At 41.0% G+C, this 18,950-nt stretch overlaps 1 protein-coding gene across 1 annotated transcript in view; it reads left to right on the top strand.

Moving 5' to 3' along the window:
* The window catches only part of LOC115806807 (inactive dipeptidyl peptidase 10), a 33,508-nt gene that overhangs the window by 2,936 nt on the left and 11,622 nt on the right, over positions 1 to 18,950 (top strand). Inside the window, exons 2-5 of the mRNA XM_030767666.1 lie at positions 14,266 to 14,380; positions 15,014 to 15,109; positions 15,505 to 15,599; positions 16,322 to 16,393. Coding sequence (XP_030623526.1) covers positions 14,266 to 14,380; positions 15,014 to 15,109; positions 15,505 to 15,599; positions 16,322 to 16,393 — 378 coding nt within the window. The remainder of the gene's footprint in view (positions 1 to 14,265; positions 14,381 to 15,013; positions 15,110 to 15,504; positions 15,600 to 16,321; positions 16,394 to 18,950) is intronic.

Here is an 18,950-nt window from a genome sequence, read left to right as displayed (position 1 = left end):
TTCATTTCTTGAGATCTGTTTGTTTATTTGGTAAATGCTTTAGCTGATAGGGAAGGCAGATAGGGAAGGTGGTTAGTATAGCACAGTTATAGGAACACACTGTGTAGTTACATTTGAATGTTTTTTATTTTTAGCTCTGTGAGCAGATCTCATACAGAATGCAGAATTCGATTAGATCAACATTTATATTTATCAGAAGTAACTTCACAGGAGCCCCCCCCCCCCAAAACACACACACACACACACACTCACACACACACACACACACACACACACACACACACACACACACAGAGGGAGAGGGAAAGGGAAAGAGAGAGAAAGAAACTCCATGTAGCCTAAACCTCACTGAAGACACTCAATGTCACTGCTAAATTATATCCACTGTATTATGCAGCAAAGGAATTAATGATGTAATTGGAAAATAACATCCATGAAGACCTGAGATACCTGTACTGGAAAAAGTTTCACTGGGAAGTTTTGATTTTTTTTTCACCAATCTAGTGACCTTAAAATTCCTTTATCCATAATAGTCCAATGCTCCTGATCCATGTCCATGTATTGATGATGAGCATTGACATTAGAGTGGACTGTGAGCCTCATTAAAGTGTCAGATGACTGTCACACTGTGATTGTGTTGGGCACTGCTTTATGTCTCTCATGAGTGCTGACAGAGCAGAGCAACTCATGTCTATTCTGACTGTGTCTGGGTGGTGACAGCCTGATTCCTTACAGGACTAAGTGCAGAATTAAAACACTGATTTATTCATTAATGAAGGCAATACATTAATTAATTCATTAATACAGAATTGATCATTCATAGTCTTCAAATGTCAGCTTGCCAAATGTCACGCACTGTGGGAAATGAGGCATACGCTTACATAAAAAAGCATGAATCTGTTTGCTCTGATTTAGCTTTGGTATTGTGGGTAAAATGTAAAAAACAAACAGAAAATGTATATTTAATATGGGTTTAATGTAACAAAATAAAGATTATTATGTTTGTTGGAAATGATTCTGTTTCCTCTACAAGTCAAAATACATAAGCTGATTAAAGTGAAATTTTGTCGTTAATGTTATTAAAATGATTAATCAGACTGATGATAAATTGAGTTTGTCCAATGATGTCTTTGAGGTTGTGTTCAATCTATTGAAAATGTAGAGTGTTTTGTAACTTAAAATGATAAATGCTTGCAACTGGATGTCTCAGCTGTTTTTATGGGTTTGTTTTGATGCTAAACCCTTGTTTAAATATCAAGTCTCTCTGATGACCTCTCTGTTAGCAGATTCAGTTCAAGTTTACTGTGTTCTACTTTTACTATGTTCTACTTCTAAGCCTTTTAAATAATTATTTGGAACCAGAATAATATTTGTGGAACCTCTTGATATAAAAATAATGAAATCTAAAGGAGTTACTTTTTTCAATGTTGTGTTTTGTAGCCAGTTTTCTAGATCATGGAAGAGACCCACAAACAATCTTATCCTATTGTACTGTCTCATCTGTACCAAGGGAAACATGGTATTGTGAAACAGTCCAATCAATGCCATCTCTTCACAGAGCGCAGTCAACACCTGAGCCAGTTCCCCACATATCTTTTTTAATTGCCCTAGCACAGCCCTCAGACTGTCTATGAATGTGGAGGAGCCAGGCAAGCCTGGGGGAGCAGGTGCTCTTGGGTGATACTGATAAAATAAAAGTATCATGGATTTTAATGTCACACAGGTTTTTAAATATGTATGGGTTTTGCAAAGCTTTATCTTATTTAGCTGTGCTTTAAAATTGCAAGGCATATTTTCATTTAGCGAGGTTTACATTTAGCGTGTTCTTTCTTCATATGAGACAGAACAAGTGAAGAGGAGCAGAAGATTTAAACATGTTTTTAAGAAGAACATTACAATGCAGTCTTCACAGAAAGAATACCTCTTGTCTACTGCTGTAATTAGTTGTTTTGTCATATTCTCTGGTACTTTGTGATGGGTTTTTGGAAAGAGTAGGATGAATGGCACTGGAACTCTAATTCAGGCAGCTGCTCAGCTGTATCTCCATTTTACCCTTGGTGTGTATGAAAATGCAGGATGAGAACCTTCTACCGTTACCTGGATATTTGTGCTTGTGTTTGGTAATGGAGTGTTGGAGCTGTTTGACATGGAAGGGCCCAACACTGTGCGGCAGAGCCATGCTCTGTCCCTGATGAAGCAGAGTGGGCTGCAAGAATGACTATGACAAGTTTATGGGGGCTGCTGCACAAAACCCATGAGTCTCTCCGTGAGGCAGCAGCATGGTGAAATGCTTGAAAGGATCCAGGCGAGGGAGACATGAGGACTGCATAGGAGACAGAGTCAAAAACAGCAGCTCTGTCGTGAAACTGAGATAAGAACCGAAATATGTGTGTGTGTGTGTAAAGAAGTGGCCAGAGGAATTGCTCAGCCTCCACACTCTAATTTGTTTCACACTCTCAGACATGAGGAGTGACAGGATAGTAGGGATGTTCTCTTAATGAGCAAACAATGAGAACACACACACACACACACACACACACACACACACATATATATATATATATATATATTTGTAGAAACACAACAGTAGCAGCCGATGAAAAATTAGTCTTGCTCTCAGAAGAAAGACACAGAGCTTTCAGTGATGGTTGTAGTTTAGTCTGACCAGAATGATAGGCACTCTGCAACTCCACTTTACCAGGGCTGTACTTTAAATTTCAGAAACAGTAGGGACACTTTAAGATGTTAAATTTCAGCAATTTTCTGTATCTGCACTAAGCCATATTTAGCTAGCATGCCTCATACACTGAGAAAGAAATGACAACTAAAGATGTGTTTTGTGACACCCCCTGTGGTTTATGGATGATCCTTCTAAGGGATCCTCTAAAAATGGCCCATACATCACTATGATGGTACATAAGGTCTGCAAGTCACACTTCTCATGTAGCTGACCAGCTTTCTGTTACAGAAGACACCGGGCATATGTGTGTACTCTGCAGACACACGTTAAACAAATAATGCTAGCAGCACTGTTTTTTTGATGTCCTAAGGACATTTCCTCAGCCATCTTAAAAACAGCTGGAGTAAAAACTCAGTAAGAGCTTCATTTGGCTCCAGAGGTTCATTTCATCACCCCAGCTCAGAGCACAGGTCACAAACAGAGCCCCAGGCCCTGCTGTCTGGGAGGACACTGACTTCTTTTTTGAGGGATCGCAGTTTTCAGAGCAAAGTTCTAGTGACAGTCATTGCCTTCCTCCCATGGAGACCCCTTAATAACCTGCTTTAAAAAAAAGTTTTACAAACCTCAGTAGAGGGAAAAGTTGTGTGAAGGCACTTACGAAACACCAAGCAACCTCCAGACAACTGACACTATGACCCAGACATGGTGTTGATGAAGCTGCTGTGGTGAAGCAGCTCATTGTTACCTTTGTAGTTACAGTACAGTGAGGAATCACCAAGTAGAAGTGGATTACGATCGACTTATGTACCGTGAAGTCCTAAATTGCTTTGGCTTGGCAACACACACTCAGAAATAAATCACTGAGCTCTGATAGACTCTTTTACAACAAAATTAATACCTGCATGGACAGCTCCAAATATGCCAAAACATCCTGCTGGTCGTTGTTTTTCTTCAGCTGTACATATACATACATACATACATACATACATATATATATATATATATTTATATTTGTGTGTGTGTGTGTGTGTGTGTCTATGTGTGTCTGTGTGTGTGTGTATATATAAAGTTTTGACTTCTCATATCTGAACTTAGAAAGAATCGTGAACTTCTAGAGGGAATGGTCAAGGGGATTGTGATAGACAGGAATGGAGATGAGTCAGTCAGGTTCTCTGAGAGGAGAATCCTGCAGACACCATTTCTTCCACTGCCATCTGAAGCATTCTGGATGAGTACACTCTGGATGTGTCTCTCAGCGGGGCCGTCCAGTCAGTAACAGGCTTTAGAAATATTTGCTTCTTTAATTGCTAGTCTTGTTTGCATCATGTAGAGATCAGCACATGCACCTGTTGTATTGTCCAGGGTAGTTGTTCAACACAGGACAAACACCCATTCCTAAAAATTTTCATAAATACTGATGGGGAGATACCAGCCAAAGGAGTCTAAACCAGCTAATTAGCAACAGTAATTAATGCAGTAATTAGTGAGGCAGAAACATGCATTAGCACAACATTAGACAAAGGCAGCATTGCACAGGTCACCCCACAGCACAACATCTGCACTGTCCATAACAATATTAGATATACTTCTCAAAGCCAGTCAGCTGTAACGCTCTGAACAGTGTGGGCTGATGAGAAACACTGCTGTGGAGAAAGTGATTAAGCAGTTCTAAAGTGGCTGTTGGTCCCCAGTGAGCATGGACACCAATCAGATTTATAAACATTGAGGTTTGTGGTTTTAAACTTAATGAGGTTCACAATTACAGGGATGTTAAGAGAGAGAGATTGTGTCCTCTTTTAATTCTAACCCTATGATTTTCCCTTTTTAAAATTTTTTAGTTACATTCCTTCCTCAAACATTGAGGAAGTACTGGATTAAATGGTTTAGTAATTAAAGTGCGCACAAATTAATTAAGCCCATATGCCGGAGTTGGTTCTCAGTAGATAAATAGAATAATTCTCTAATGGTGCAGAGGCAGAGAACATCAGAGAACATCATTAAAAGCAAGAGAGCTCCCTTAGATGTAAGATAGCAGTCTGGATGTGACTGTGTTTTCTCTTAAAAACATTGATTTGGACTTTGCATCTCCACTGACTGCCACTGACTGTTGATAAATTCATGTCTTCGTTATGGTTTCATTACACTTTTGATCTGAAAGACAAGCTCTCAAAGATCAGAACAAAAAAGACGAAAACAGTTTATGTAACAACAATTTATGAGTAAAATATGGCTTATGGAGTGCTGTGACTGGCAAATGTGCTGTGTGGTATTTAGTTGGTCTTGGCCTTTAGCTTGTCTCTCTCTGCTCCCCAACACCACAACAAAGATTTTACGTCAAACAATATCTGGAGGACCTACAGATATCTCACTACTGTCCTCAGGTTCTTCTGCCAAGAGTAAATTTCATTTAAATACTGTTCCACTGAAAAAACTCCTAGTGTGATCAGTATTTATGTTCCCTTATTTTAAAAAAAGAGTGGAAAAGATCTCCCAAAATGACTATTCTCCAAATTGTCACGCCAGCCACCATTTTTCTAACCTGTCATCTCTATGTCAAGAAAATAAGTGATTTATACATCTTTTAAAAGTTTGGATGGCTCCAATTCACAAGTTTAAGTCTGAAAAAATTAAGTGTGTGTGTTTTTTAAGGTCATTTTCTTCAGTGGAAAGTTCTTTTTTCTGTTTATAAATTAGTCAACAAAGATAAAGTGAATGTATCAGTTTTTGTAGCTCGAGAGACTGGGCCAGACAGATATGAAATTCATTTAACAAGAATCCATACATGTTTATGTCTGCAAATCTATACTGGATGTTCTTCTCATTTTTAACTTTCTTTCTTTCTTTCTTTCTTTCTTTCTTTTTAAAAGAAGAATAGCAGAACCATTTGCAAGATCTTATGAATCACTACAAAGATAAGACAGGCTATTGAGAGATCTTATGAATCACTACAAAGATAAGAAAAGTAAAGAAATTACCAGCAGAGTTCTGAGTCAGAATTCCAGGGAATGCTGATCCTTTAAGCTGTGATAGAGATATGAAAAAAATCTTATCTACACCCATCTCACACACAGAGTTACATTGATCCACTGATGTGAGACTTTTCACTCATTTGTACAGTGGTATTGTAGCAGGTCACCAAACAGAACTGGTTTTAACAGGTTTTGTCTCAGCAGTTATGTGGGGGAAGAATCAGCAAAGGGACACACAATCTCCATTTTGATGTTACTAACAGGTCAGTGTGGTGAAATTGAATAAATAACAATATAAAATTACACTTAATATAAAATCACAGTTATTTATTCAGTCACAGTCATCAGAAATACATTTTTGTGAATCCGAAAAAGTAAGTTCAAATCATGCATCATCTCTCGAAAATGAAAACCATTTTCAGGGATACTGAAATGAGTATGAATGACTAGCAAGTAAGCACTGAGTTTCCTAGAAAGCCCAAGTTTATACAAAGATCTTATCTTGGTCTCAGTCATAAAGGTGTGTGACACTGGTTGATACCATGGAATTTCATCACTGTCATTCTTCCATACGACACATTATCTACGAACTGAACAAATCCCAGATTGGTAGCAGTCTATTAAGGGTACCCTGTGCCCAAACCAAACCAATATACTGACCAAAAGATGCTCAAAAAAATCTCCACAATGCCTGGACTAACATCAGTGGATCTGTGGGCATCTCCTGCAAAAATCAGTGTCAAAGTGCAAAGAGACAGGAATAGATTGTACAGAGTTCTGGAATGACACCAACACTGGAACTGTAACTGTCAGTTCTGAATGATAGTGGTGGCTCGGACGAACACTCAAAAGAACACAATTGCTGTGTTCAGGCAGAGTTAGTTAGACAGGGTGCTTGGCATTCTCTGAGCATCCTGATCTAACCATCTAATGCAAGTTGAGCATGTGGCCATCACCATATGTTTGGCATGTAAAGTGCTGAATGGAGACTACACTGAGACTCCATGTCCTCCTGAAATGCGGCAGTAGATCTGCTTGCACTGTCCTTTTGGATTGCCTTTTTACAATGGTTAGTCACAAGACATACCAACACCAGAATCTTTATGCTTTTATGTTGATAATATGTAAATGAATACTGCTGTCTGAGTAATGCTGATTGAGCACTCAGATTAGCCATGAAGATCTTTATGGTCATCACAGTTTATGGTTTCCACTTATCAAAATGTGATCAGAACAGCTCCTCTCTGAAGATCTATAAAGGACAGTTCTTCTCCAGGGATCGATAAAGGACAGTTGTTCTCTGGGATAGTGGAGCTATGAATCCAGTATTGTAAGTGGAGGAAATTCACTGAAGATCAAAGCCCCTATGCGGTGGCAAAAAGCTGTTTCTCCTCATGTATTTGGTTCAACTAGTGATTTGTCTGAAAGTGCAGTTCTTGGACAGAGTTTTTGTGTTCTGAGGTAAAGTGCTGTATATTAATCGTGTTTCAATATTTATAGCGTACAGTATATGTTTTTTGTACACAGAATATGATATGCAGTACTTGCACTCTTTTATCTCATCATTTGGCAGAATTTCATACAAGTCTGATGTGTCAAATTATAAAAATCAGCCCTGAACATCAGCCAGAGCATGTGAAGCACATTCAAACAATAACTATAAAATTATAATATTCAAACAAGAACAATACAATAATCACATTCAAACAATAACAATAATTCAGATGGAAAAACTACTGACCAAAAAGGCATTAATAATCAATTCAGGAAATTTTATGAGGACATCTACACAACTGAAAATTGCGACGGTGTAATTTGAGTCATATCCACTGAAAGAAATCCATGTGACTTTTACATATCTTGGCGTATCAGTAACCCATTGATACAGCGATTTATTCAAACTCAACTTTAAACCAGCCCTGGAGAGGGCCAAACAGGACTTTAGCCATTGGTCAACACTTCCTATATCACCAGCTGGCAGGGTTAATTCTGTCAAGATAACAATTATGCCCAGGTTCTTATTCTTGTTTCAAACAGTGCCTGTTTTCATCCCAAAGTCCTTTTTAGGGAGCTAGAATAAGACTATCCCAAGGATAAGAAAGGTGTATCTGGAGAGACAGAGAGAAGATGGAGGCTTAGCAATCCCAAATTCCCTACAATATTACTGGGTGGCTAATACTCATAAACTAATATACTGGGTCTCTGCGTCCTATGGGGGTGGAACGGTGTGGGCCAAAATGGAACGACACTCCACACACCCTGTGTCCTTACCTTCTTTAGTATGTGCCCTATTACCACTCAGCAAACAGTGCTTCACAGATAACCCCTTTGTGAGTGGCTCACTTCGAATATGGTCCCAGGCTTTGCCCTGTTTGAGGTAATGTACCTTTCTCACCCTCACTCATGGATGCAGCTTTCAAGCTATTGTTCAAGAAAGGTCTAAAACAGGTAAAGGACCTTTTTAAGGATGGTGTGTTCATGCGTTTTGAGCAGTCAGTGAGTGAGTACAATATCCCCTGCTTACATTTTCTCAGGTATTTGCAGGTACTTGCCTTTGTTAGGAAGCATTTGTCGTATTTTTAGATGTGTGGTTGGATGGGCATCCAAGTCAAAAGGGAGGTGTGAGTAGATTGCATTATGCTATTCAAATGATTGGTTCCCCGGCCCTTAACCATATTAGGGCAGCATGGAGGGAGGACTTTGGCTATGAGGTCTCAGATGACTCCTGGCAATTGGCAATTAAGAGGATACATTCAACTTCTATTTGTATCAGACATGGTTTGCTCCAATTTAAAGTGTTTCATAGGTTCCATGTTTCTTGAAGCAGGTTTGCCAGGATATATCGTAGATCCAACTTGCTCCCGAGGCCATCGGGCTCCAGCCACCTTTTATCATATGTTCTGGTCATGCCCATTGTTGGTGGAGTTTTGGTCGTCTATTTTGGAGACATTTTCCTATATCTGCGACAAGGAGATCAGCCCTGGCCCTGAAATTGCTATCTTTGGTGTGGCCCCTGGCGAGGTGGCGGTATCAGTTGCCCAGTCAGATGCCATATCCTCACTCACTCACTCACTCACTCATTATCTAAGTCACTTATCCTGATTAGGGTTACGGGGGGTGCTGGAGCCTGTCCCAGCGCTCATAGGGCAAAAGGCGGGGAAACACCCTGGACAGGTCGCCAGTCCATCGCAGGGCAGACACACAGACAAACACACTCACACACACATTCATACCTAAGGGCAATTTAGTGTCTCCAATTCACCTAACCTGCTTGTCTTTGGACTGTGGGAGGAAACTGGAGCTCCCGGAGGAAACCACGCAGACACGGGGAGAACATGCAAACTCCACACAGAAAGGACCCCGGCCGCCTTGCTGTGAGGCGACAGCGCTACCCACTGTGCCACCGTGCCGCCCTATGCCATAGCCTTTTCATTTCTATTGGCTCGATGCCTTATTTTATTTAATTGGAAATCAGCTACCTCTCCTACACATGGGCACTGGGTGGGGGATGTGATGGCACATTTAAAGTTTGAGAAGCTGAAATACTCAACCAGGGGATCCACCCAAAAGTTTTATAGGGGTCTGGCAGCCATTTTTGGACTACTTTGACTTGGAATTCCCTGCTAGAGACACTGAAACATAGAACTATGATCTAATTAATTGACAATCTCTGTAATAGGTGTAATAACTTGTACTTTTTTCCTTTATACTCTGTGGATGTCATTTGTAGTCTCTTCGATTGTATGTATTGTATGTTTTTTGCATTTAATAAGCCAATAAAAATACTTGAATAATAATAATACAATAACAATAAAACAGTCACATCTGAATAATAACAATAACATAATCTTTCAGAATGATGTTGTTTCTCATCTCATTTTAATATCCATGTAGGCTTCAGCTTTAATAAGTAGTAACACTATGAAAAGTACTGACTTGAAATCATGGTGTAGAAAATACAGTTTTACAGTTCACTGAATGATCTGAGTTGAAATGTTTTTGGTCATGTTTAGGTCAATGCACTTTTCATTTACAGCCTCAAAACATGGTGACTATTCCAAACAGTCGTGTTATGTGTGGAAAAACAATTCCCTTCTCATCCCTTTTTGGTTGTGTTGTTGACTTCATTTAGCGTAAAAGCTACTGTTCAAAATTCTCCTAACAGAAACCAATTTAACGACTGTCATTTTTTTCAGTACATATTGGCAGGACAACAAATCATATGTAAATTAGTATTAACCCTGTGCCATTTGTCACGCTTAAATCACCTAAACGAGTCACGGTCAGGCCGCTTTGGACGGTGAATAAATTTGTCAATATTCATTTTCATACTGCTGTTTTCTCTAAAGGCCTGAGGTTTTTCTGAGGACTGCTGGGTTTTCATAAGATGTCAGCGCTGTAAAAGACTGCTTGCAGGTTTTTCTTTTCATGGTCTACCAGATGTTACAAAATTATGCAAATCATCTCTGGCTTTGCTCACTGAGGCTTCATTAGCGGGTTGATTTGGCTTGAAATGATTTATTGTGTGGTTCTGACTGCTTTAGCGAGATGAGATAGAGCTAAAGGGCTCCCCAGAGTCTCCTTTATGAATCGCTCAGGCTCTGGTGTCTGTGCCACGGAGCCCAGCTACTCTGGGAATAAATCTTACTGGGAATTGTTTGCTTTTTCAGGATTTCTCCTCTTATGGTGTCTTCTTCTCTTAGTTGTAAGTACATGTATTCATCAGAAGACCTGTATGGAAAACAGGGGAAACAGACCAAATCAGAATGTGTGTGTGTTTTTTTTTCTGTGTGAGGAGGAGAGAAGGTCAAAAGCAGCTCCACAGGAGACAGTCTTCCGCTCCACTCTCCTCAGACACACTCTGACACTGTGCAGAGAAACATCTGTGTGTTCGGCCACATTTCCATTCATGCACCTCAATTTTTTATCATTAATTATTTCCCTGTGGAGGCACCGTCACTGCTCCATGTATCAGTTTGCTCATTTACCTGCCTCGGGGTCATGGTACACCCAGCATTTCTCCATGATATATCCAATGAAGCTACTTTTACAACCAAAGCCAAATGTCTGCCCTCCCCAGGGTAACATCTTGCCTACACACAAAGCCTTGGTCTTTTCTGGCTCTCTGAAAGACAGGCTTATGTGGAGAAGTGTTCTAATAAACCTTCCCTAGAACCTCTTCAGCCAGAAAAGATCTGTTTTTATCCATATTTTGGCCCCTGAAGACATGCCACAGCTGGATTCACTTTCCAACTGTCTCTGTCATTTTTCCTGTGATGGTCCCACGTTGGTACCACTGACTCTGATGGGTGGACAGAGCCCCAATCCAGTGCAGCACTGGCTGTCACTTTTGGTTCCTGAACATTTATGTCACGTGCGAGTGTGGTGAAATTCAATTGCTCTCTGGTCCTGGGTCCTCCCCCTTCCAATGGATGACAGATTTGACATAATCAGGACTGTGGTACAATGTCAGTGCCCGGGGGACGACTGGAATCCAAGCCAGTAGCAATCCATCAGGGAATGGTCGACACCCTGGCAAAACACATTCCCTGATTAGAGGGATGTCTGCAAAATGAAAATACTGCCTGTGGTGTGGGCGCAAATTACATTAACTGTGCCTCCTTGGTGGAAATGTTCTATGTTTTTCATACGGTGAGGCAGAATCACATGAGATCAGACTACAGTCACTCATTACTCTGTATCTGAGAAATGAGACAAAGAGAAAGACAGTAAATTCAATAAAGGAGTGGAAAAGAGCAGTCAATGAGGAGAAGCCAGTTCGTCGATTGGTTTGTGACTTTCTTCCACACTGGGGGACAGAGGTGTGTTTTAATGAGAGTCTTTGCAGAAACAATGGAGTAATGATTTTCATTAGAGTGTGCTCTGAATTGGGTGTGAAAGAGATCAATGAAAGACGATTTCATTACGGGAAGTGTTTGCTGTTTCCTTAAGAAAGACAAAGAGAAGTGTGGAGCCTGGATTATAGCTTTCAGCTCTTTCTACTGAACTCCCATGAATTATTGTTGTAACACACAGCTTTTCTTTCTCAAGTGACAATCTTTCTCGCTGTGCAAAAATCATCACTGAACACTTAGATATGTGCAGTGTGGCACTGGTTAAATGAACAGCAAACAATATGCACAATAACTAAGAGATTACTAATCTGTCGCTATCCACATGAACAGAGAGAGAGAGAGAGAGAGAGAGAGAGATTGTTTTGGGTCATTTGCTTTTTTCATAATGAATAGATATTACTATTGTGCCAACCCTGAACCTGAGGGCGTGTACAGTCTGTAAACTGTATTGCCAGTGGTAAACGATCTTAGGCCAAATGTATTTATGTGTGAGTGAAATCATGGTGTTTTAGCATATTGTATGTAATTGTGCATGATAAACATGAATCTGGAATGTTCTGTGAGACTGGATGCATGTGCTGGGAAAGACGTTTAATAAGACTAAATCCAAAATCAGTAAAAACAGACCAAGGTGGAGTCAGAGGTGTGGCAACAATAATGATTGTGATATAATTGTGCAGGCCTATTATAGCAGATTGTGTTCTGTGTTAATTAAAGTGTAATAATCTGAATGAAAAACAGCACAGACCCTGTGATACAGTAAATGACTTTGAAATGTGAGTGACTGGTAAAAAGACTAATTCATATTTAGGAGGCAGTTATGTCTAAGCAATATGACTGAATCTCAGTCATTTCCCTATACGAATACCAATAGACACCTATCAGTCACAGCTTTATCTGGCCACTCACTGCTGCGTGGTTCACCTCTGATGTGTTTGCATGTGTGGGTTGAATCAGGGTGTTGGATTGTCATTAATTAAGGAGAAGACATACTCATTGTGTCAGGAATGGTTGATTTGCTTGGCCAGTTGCAGGTGAACAGGGACAGATTACCTCTCATTAGGACAGACAATTGATCTGCTAGCAGCTATAATGAGTAACTCTGTGTGTATGTTTAAATACTACATTAAGACTGGGCTGTGATTTTCACTGTGAATCAGCATAGTACGTGTGGATGTTTTTGTTGTTGCTGATGTTGTTGCTGTTGTTATTGTTGTTGCTGTTTTAACCCCAGATTTGCAGGACAGTCATGGGCATGTGATAATAATAATGTCACAGAGACATAAAATCCTGAGTTCCTATCTCAGGGAGGTCAGGAGGACAGGAGATGGTCGTGCCAAACAAGGAAACCAAGTGGGAAAAAAAACTTTACTCTCCCTACTCTCTATTTAAACCTTTTGGGAAGTTGTATGGAGTCTGTGCTGCTGATATGATTATACTATGAACACCGGTGTCCATCCACCACTGAGGGCAGAGGTCAGAAGGACATATACCCCATACCATGTCTCCTTTGCTCAGAGGACCTCAGTCATGATGGAGATTCTGCATGCCTGTACCCAAATGTCTCCCTCAACCAGTTCCCTCCCACTGGCCCTGAAACGACTGCTTATTGGCCTTCATTATGATTGACAACTTTGGTTCTAGCCTTCATTAAAAGTTGCCTCTGCCTTAGTGTGTTAGAGAAGTTTGTCCGTATACTCCGCCACTAAAACACACACACTCTCTGGGTTTAAGAGCACACCTTTTGAAGGGTTTGTTTAATAAACATTTTTCCTCTCATGACATGATTTTTTATCATGTCACTATCTCTCTCTCTCTGTCTCTCTCTGTCTGTCTCTCTCTCTCTCTCTCTCTCTCTCTCACACACACACACACACACACACACACACACACACACAAACACGCCTTGTATGCTCGATTCTGGGTGCCTGCCTTTGACTTCCATTATATCAAAAGCGAAGACTAACAACCCAGACACTAATCTCAAAACCTGTTGCTAGCCATTAAAATAATCCTTTAGTTTAATGGATAGCAACAGTGTCTATAAGGAAAAAAGCACCTATGCTTTTTACCAGTGCGGACTAAGATTTTGACCACCAGTTTGACGAGGCATCCGTGAACAGTGTGCTTTCAGTCAAAAAATAGAGAAACACACACACACACACACGCACACACACGCATGCGTGCAAACTCACACTCACACACACACCTTATCCCCACTGTGTCATATCAACATATTAAAACTCATTCAGGTGAAATGATACTCGCGAGGAGAATTGCACCAGAACAGAAATGTGGACTGCGATTAATTTCTCATTTTTGTCTTTAAAGCCCTTTTTTCTCTGTTTGGCTCTTTATGTCCCAGTCAAAGTGACTCACAGCTCTGTCAGTTTGGCTCATATTCCCCCAGTGGCTCAGTACTCTGACACACACACACACACACACACACACACACAGAGAGTCAGAGAGAAAATCCCTGCTGTGAGGCAGTGCAAATGAAGCTGCACAAATGGGCCCTCCCTCTTGACTGCTCAACAGTAGAGCATTTTGTTTGTGTGTGTGTGTGTGTGTGTGAGAGAGAGAGAGAGAGAGAGAGAGAGAGAGAAAGAGAGAAAGGGGAGAGTCCGTGTGTGTGTGTGTGTGTGTGTGTGTGTGTATGTGTGAGAGAGAGAGAGAGAGAGAGAGAGAGAGAGAGGGTGTGGGTGTGTGTATGTGTGGGTGTATTTCTATAAGATATACATGCACTCTTGTTTTGGACCAGGACCTTGGGAGCTCAGGTGGACCCCCTCGAAACTGGAAGGGCATTGGGATTGCGATGGTGGTTATCCTGGGCGTCATGTCTCTGGTCCTCCTCTCCGTCATCCTCCTCAGCCCAGGTCAGCGATGGAGAGAGAGAAATAATATGAAAGTATTATTAAAATGTGAAGTTTTTAGAATGAAAGGAAACAAAGAAAGAGATGGAGGGAAAGCCATATGAGAAGAAGATGAAATGTGGGAAAGAAGAAAAGAAAGAAACTGTCTAGAAACTAAAGGCTGGACTAGAGGAAATGCTTAAAAAGAGGTAAGAACGAGAGACTGAGTAAGAAAGGAGAGGAAATTAGGAATAAAAGAAACAACAGTTCTATAGAGAGGACATAAAACAAAAAGGAGAGAAGAAAAGAGAGAAAGATGAGAAGAAAGAGAGGGAGAGAGAGAGAGAGAGAGAGAGAGAGAGAGAGAGAGAGAGCAGGTTCATAAGACAAAGACACAGTTGGTAACAATGCAGTGCAAAGCTTGTGTGACAGCAACCCACCGGTTGCATCCTGTCAAACACATTCAAAAGCCTGTGTCTCTGACAGCGTCCTTATGAAGCCCCCTGAGGATCTACACCTGCTGTGCTTTGGCTTTGCATGAACAAAGCAAACAGCTTTATTGTCCTTTTTATTTTTGTATAAATAAGATTTGCACACAGGCTGTTATTGCTCACTCTGTGGATAGTTTCTTTTCTTTACTGTGATCCTTCATTTCAGATGACACTCAGCTGCTTCTCCGATCACACCTAACTGTTGAGGACCTGGAGAGCAACGAGTTCAAAGTTCATGACCCCTGCGTAATTTGGCTGAATGGTCAGTTGCCATGGGGACCACATAAAGTGACAGTGATTTACTGATTTTCACTCAGACTGGAAGTGAGGGGAAGACTGTGTGTGGGTCTGATACGTTTACACATGATGTGTTTCAGTGGTTAATGTTTAATTAGTCCCTCACATCGGTAGGCTGCTAAAACCATACAGATGCCATGTCAGTTCTCTCTATTTTAATCCACCCAAAATATTCACCCACGAGTCCAGTTTCAGTTGGAGGATTGTTAAATGGCTCTGGAACTAAGGTTGCAGTCAGTTAATGCTTTATTTACAGAATGGCCATTTTTGCGTAGACAGCTCAGGACTTTTGCATCCTAATGAAGCTCAGCGAAAACCAGTAGATTAAAGACATTTTCATTCGTTTCTTGTGTTTCTCAGAGAATGAAGTGACAATGCGTAACCGAGATGGTCATGTTCTCATCTACAATGTCTTGACCAACCAAACCACCATACTACTGAACAACAGTACGCTGGTGAGTTACAGCTCCTGAACACACCCTTCCCCCAAACACACACACGCACGTGCACACACACACACACACACACACACACACACACATGCACACGTTCATATACACAGGTACACACACACACACACAAAGTTGTTGCAAATATGGACAGCTCCACTGACCAGGTCATATTCTTTGACAGCTGAAAAATGGACCAATTACTGACAAGCTGGCCCCAGTGGACAGAGGATTATGGAGTACTTGTTAAATGTTTGGCAAAGGGAAAGAATATAGAAAGAGAAGTAGATAGAGAGTGGAAGCTTTGACAGTTTAATCTCTCTCCCTTTCTCTCTCTCTCCCTCTCTCTCTGTCTCTCTCTTTTTTTCCGCCCAATTTTCTCCTCGCTTTTGCGCTTAGCATATGGCTTCAAAGGGATTCCTTTAGCAGGGGCGTCACTTTGAACACCACAGCAGTGTGACACTGACACACCAATGTGGGTCACTGCCTCAGCGCTTTAACACATTGTCACAATAGCAGAGTTATTTTGCTCCTCAGAACTCCCCCATACAGCTTCCCATCTCTGCCCTCCTCGTTTCTGCCTCTTTATCCCAAAACACAAGCCTGCTACTGGAGTTTTCTCCTCATACTGCATGTTATTCCTGTTATAGCATTCCTGCACTGTTGTATGCTGATATTAACAGAGCCTAACTAGCACAAAGTTGCTTATTTGTCAATCTTTGTTTTAGGACCTAAAAACCACCAGGTTCCAAGTGTCTGCAGACAAGAGGTTCATTCTTCTAGCATATAACATTCGGCAGGTGAGTAACCTACCCTATACTGACGAGTTGTATCAGGGGTTTTCAGTTCTTCCTTTGTCTCTTTGTTCTGTTTCACACGGCACCTGGCAACAAAGCAAGATTTTTCATTTATGTGAGAGAAGTCATAACTCAGAGGCTCAGGTGTTTCCACCCTTTGGTCTCTACTGTCATGCCCTCACACAGCAGGCGTCTTGACTGATTCATCGAGCACGTGCTGCAGTCAGTGTCTCTGTGAATGATCCACCCACTGAACATTACGCAGAACAATGTCGGCCTCTAGGTATCAGGGCACAACCTGCTAATCACAGGCTAGTCAAGGCAGTTAATGGAATTACTGGGGCGAGTAAGAGTCGGTGGCAGTGCCGGGGGAATACAACAGTCGCTTTTGTTGGTGCTGCAGCAGGCTGTACCATCCAAACCTGGCTGAATGAGGGGGAAACGTGAGGGGAATGGAATATATTAAAGGAGTCTGTGGTGCTACACTGAGGGAAGGGGGGGTGGGGGGTGGGATGTCAGATCCATAGGATTGGATATTTAGCGAACAGGGGTGGGGGGACAAAGGAAATCAGATGGTGAAAGTTGGAGCTGTGTGGTGATGAAATTCCTGTGCCATTTTTGCTGCTGAATCATAATGAGAGGGGGTCACAAGTAGAGTGCAGAATTGCAAGGACTATTTTTTTTTACAATCATTTAATACAAGATGAAGCCCCAAGCAAACGGGTCTTATTTGCCCTACAAGACTGTAAACCCCTTTCAAGTTTTGATTTGCTCACTGACCCTCAACTTGTAAACATATTGTCTTCACAAAGACAAAGGTAAAGGAAAACAGAATTAGGAAATGATTCCCCTCAGCTGAACTTTTACTGCTACTAAAAACCCCTACACACTATCTTCACCTTCCACATTCCTCCCCAGCCCACTCTGTGTGTGTGTCTGTGTGTGTGTCTGTGTGTGTGTCTGTGTGTGTGTCGGAAAGAGAGAGGTGGACATCCTCTCAGGGAGTAGCCAGTCATTTATATGCAAAAGGAGGTGATCCTCCCTCTCTCTCTCTCTCTCTCTGTCTGTTTCTCTTTCTATCTGTCTCTCTCTTTTTTCACTCAATCTTCAGAGATCTTGTGCTGACTAAAGCAGTTTAAAGCTGGTTCTTACTGCGTTATTGAGGGAGAGCTGTGGGGAGAGAGAGAGAGAGAGAGAGAGAGAGAGCACACAGCACAGCATGGAGTGGGATAAAGTGCAGTGTGATATTCTCAGCCTCCCCCACATCATGGTGTCCAATCGAAATCAATCATAAAGTAAAAATGAAAGACTTAAGGGTTCCTGAGGAGAAACCAAAAAGGAGAAAAAGTGAGTTCAGACAAAAACAGAGATAGAGAAAAAGAGTTAGAGAAAAGAGAAAGGAGGACATGGAGATGAAAGGCTAGTTGGTAGAGCTGAAGGACTTTCTTGTTGATTTTTATTTCACAATGGGGTGTGTTTTTTTCCCACTTTTTTCTTTTGCAAAAAAGTAGTTTATCAAATGAGGATGTGGGGAAAAGAGTCCAGAAAACTTTCATATCATTACTTCATTACTGCCTTACTATCTTGATATATTTTCACACTGAGGAAAAGAAATACAGCAGAGCAGAAAGGAATGGCAGACAGAAGAAAGAGGAAAAGTGTGTCCATAAGCAGTAGCATTAGCCTGTGTTTTTTTTTTTTTTTTAAAGAGGATTAAGAGTGGAAGCAGCAGGTATACACACAGGGAGGTATTCATGAGCAAGCACAGATTAAAATAAAAATCCCCTTGTTCTCCTAATGTGAAGGTACAAATTAAACATCTAATATTACCTTACTAAATCACCACAGTCTCTCTGCCTGGAAAACTGAGGAAGAATCCCCTATGTGTTCATCTTTTTACTCTGTGTTACAATAGCAGTATGAAGTTTTGCCACTGGATACAGTGAGCAGGAGACAAGCTGTGCTTCCTGACAGAAAGATTTATGAATCACACTACACAGCCGTATTAAAAATCTTTCCTTTTTCCCCAGTTCTGTTTTTTTCCTTACACACACATACTCTCATGCAGACGCACACACTCACACACACACACAAGCGCGCCCGCCTGTCACTCACATACATTCACTCCCTGATGAATAATTTGCTAGATTGGTTATCTATCTATGTTTTTTCTTTCCTTCCTTTTTTCTATCCATTTATCAGCTGAAGGTTTGTCAGTTGCGTTGAAAGATAAATTGTTATCTTTAAATTTTATCTTTAACATTAAATTTTATCCTAAATAGCCCTGGTGACAGGATACTTTCACATATTGTTCTACTCCTTGTATGTCTTTAAATCTCATTAGGAATCACCCTCTCTGAAAAGAGCCTTTGTTTTTAAGATGCTGGTGGGCATGCTATGCAGGTATAGTGGTGCACTGAAACAGACACAGGGCAGATCAATAAGTGTTTTTTCCCCCCTACAAATCATTAAGAACTTAATTGATTGATCTCAAGGGGCAGGCTACACACACACACACACACGCACACCAGCATGCATACACAGTTGTACATGCAAACCC

This window comes from Chanos chanos, chromosome 3 (genome assembly GCF_902362185.1).
Source record: "Chanos chanos chromosome 3, fChaCha1.1, whole genome shotgun sequence".
NCBI lineage: Eukaryota > Metazoa > Chordata > Actinopteri > Gonorynchiformes > Chanidae > Chanos > Chanos chanos.
Note: the sequence above shows the minus strand (reverse complement) of the source record. Positions and strands in the feature narration are given on the sequence as shown.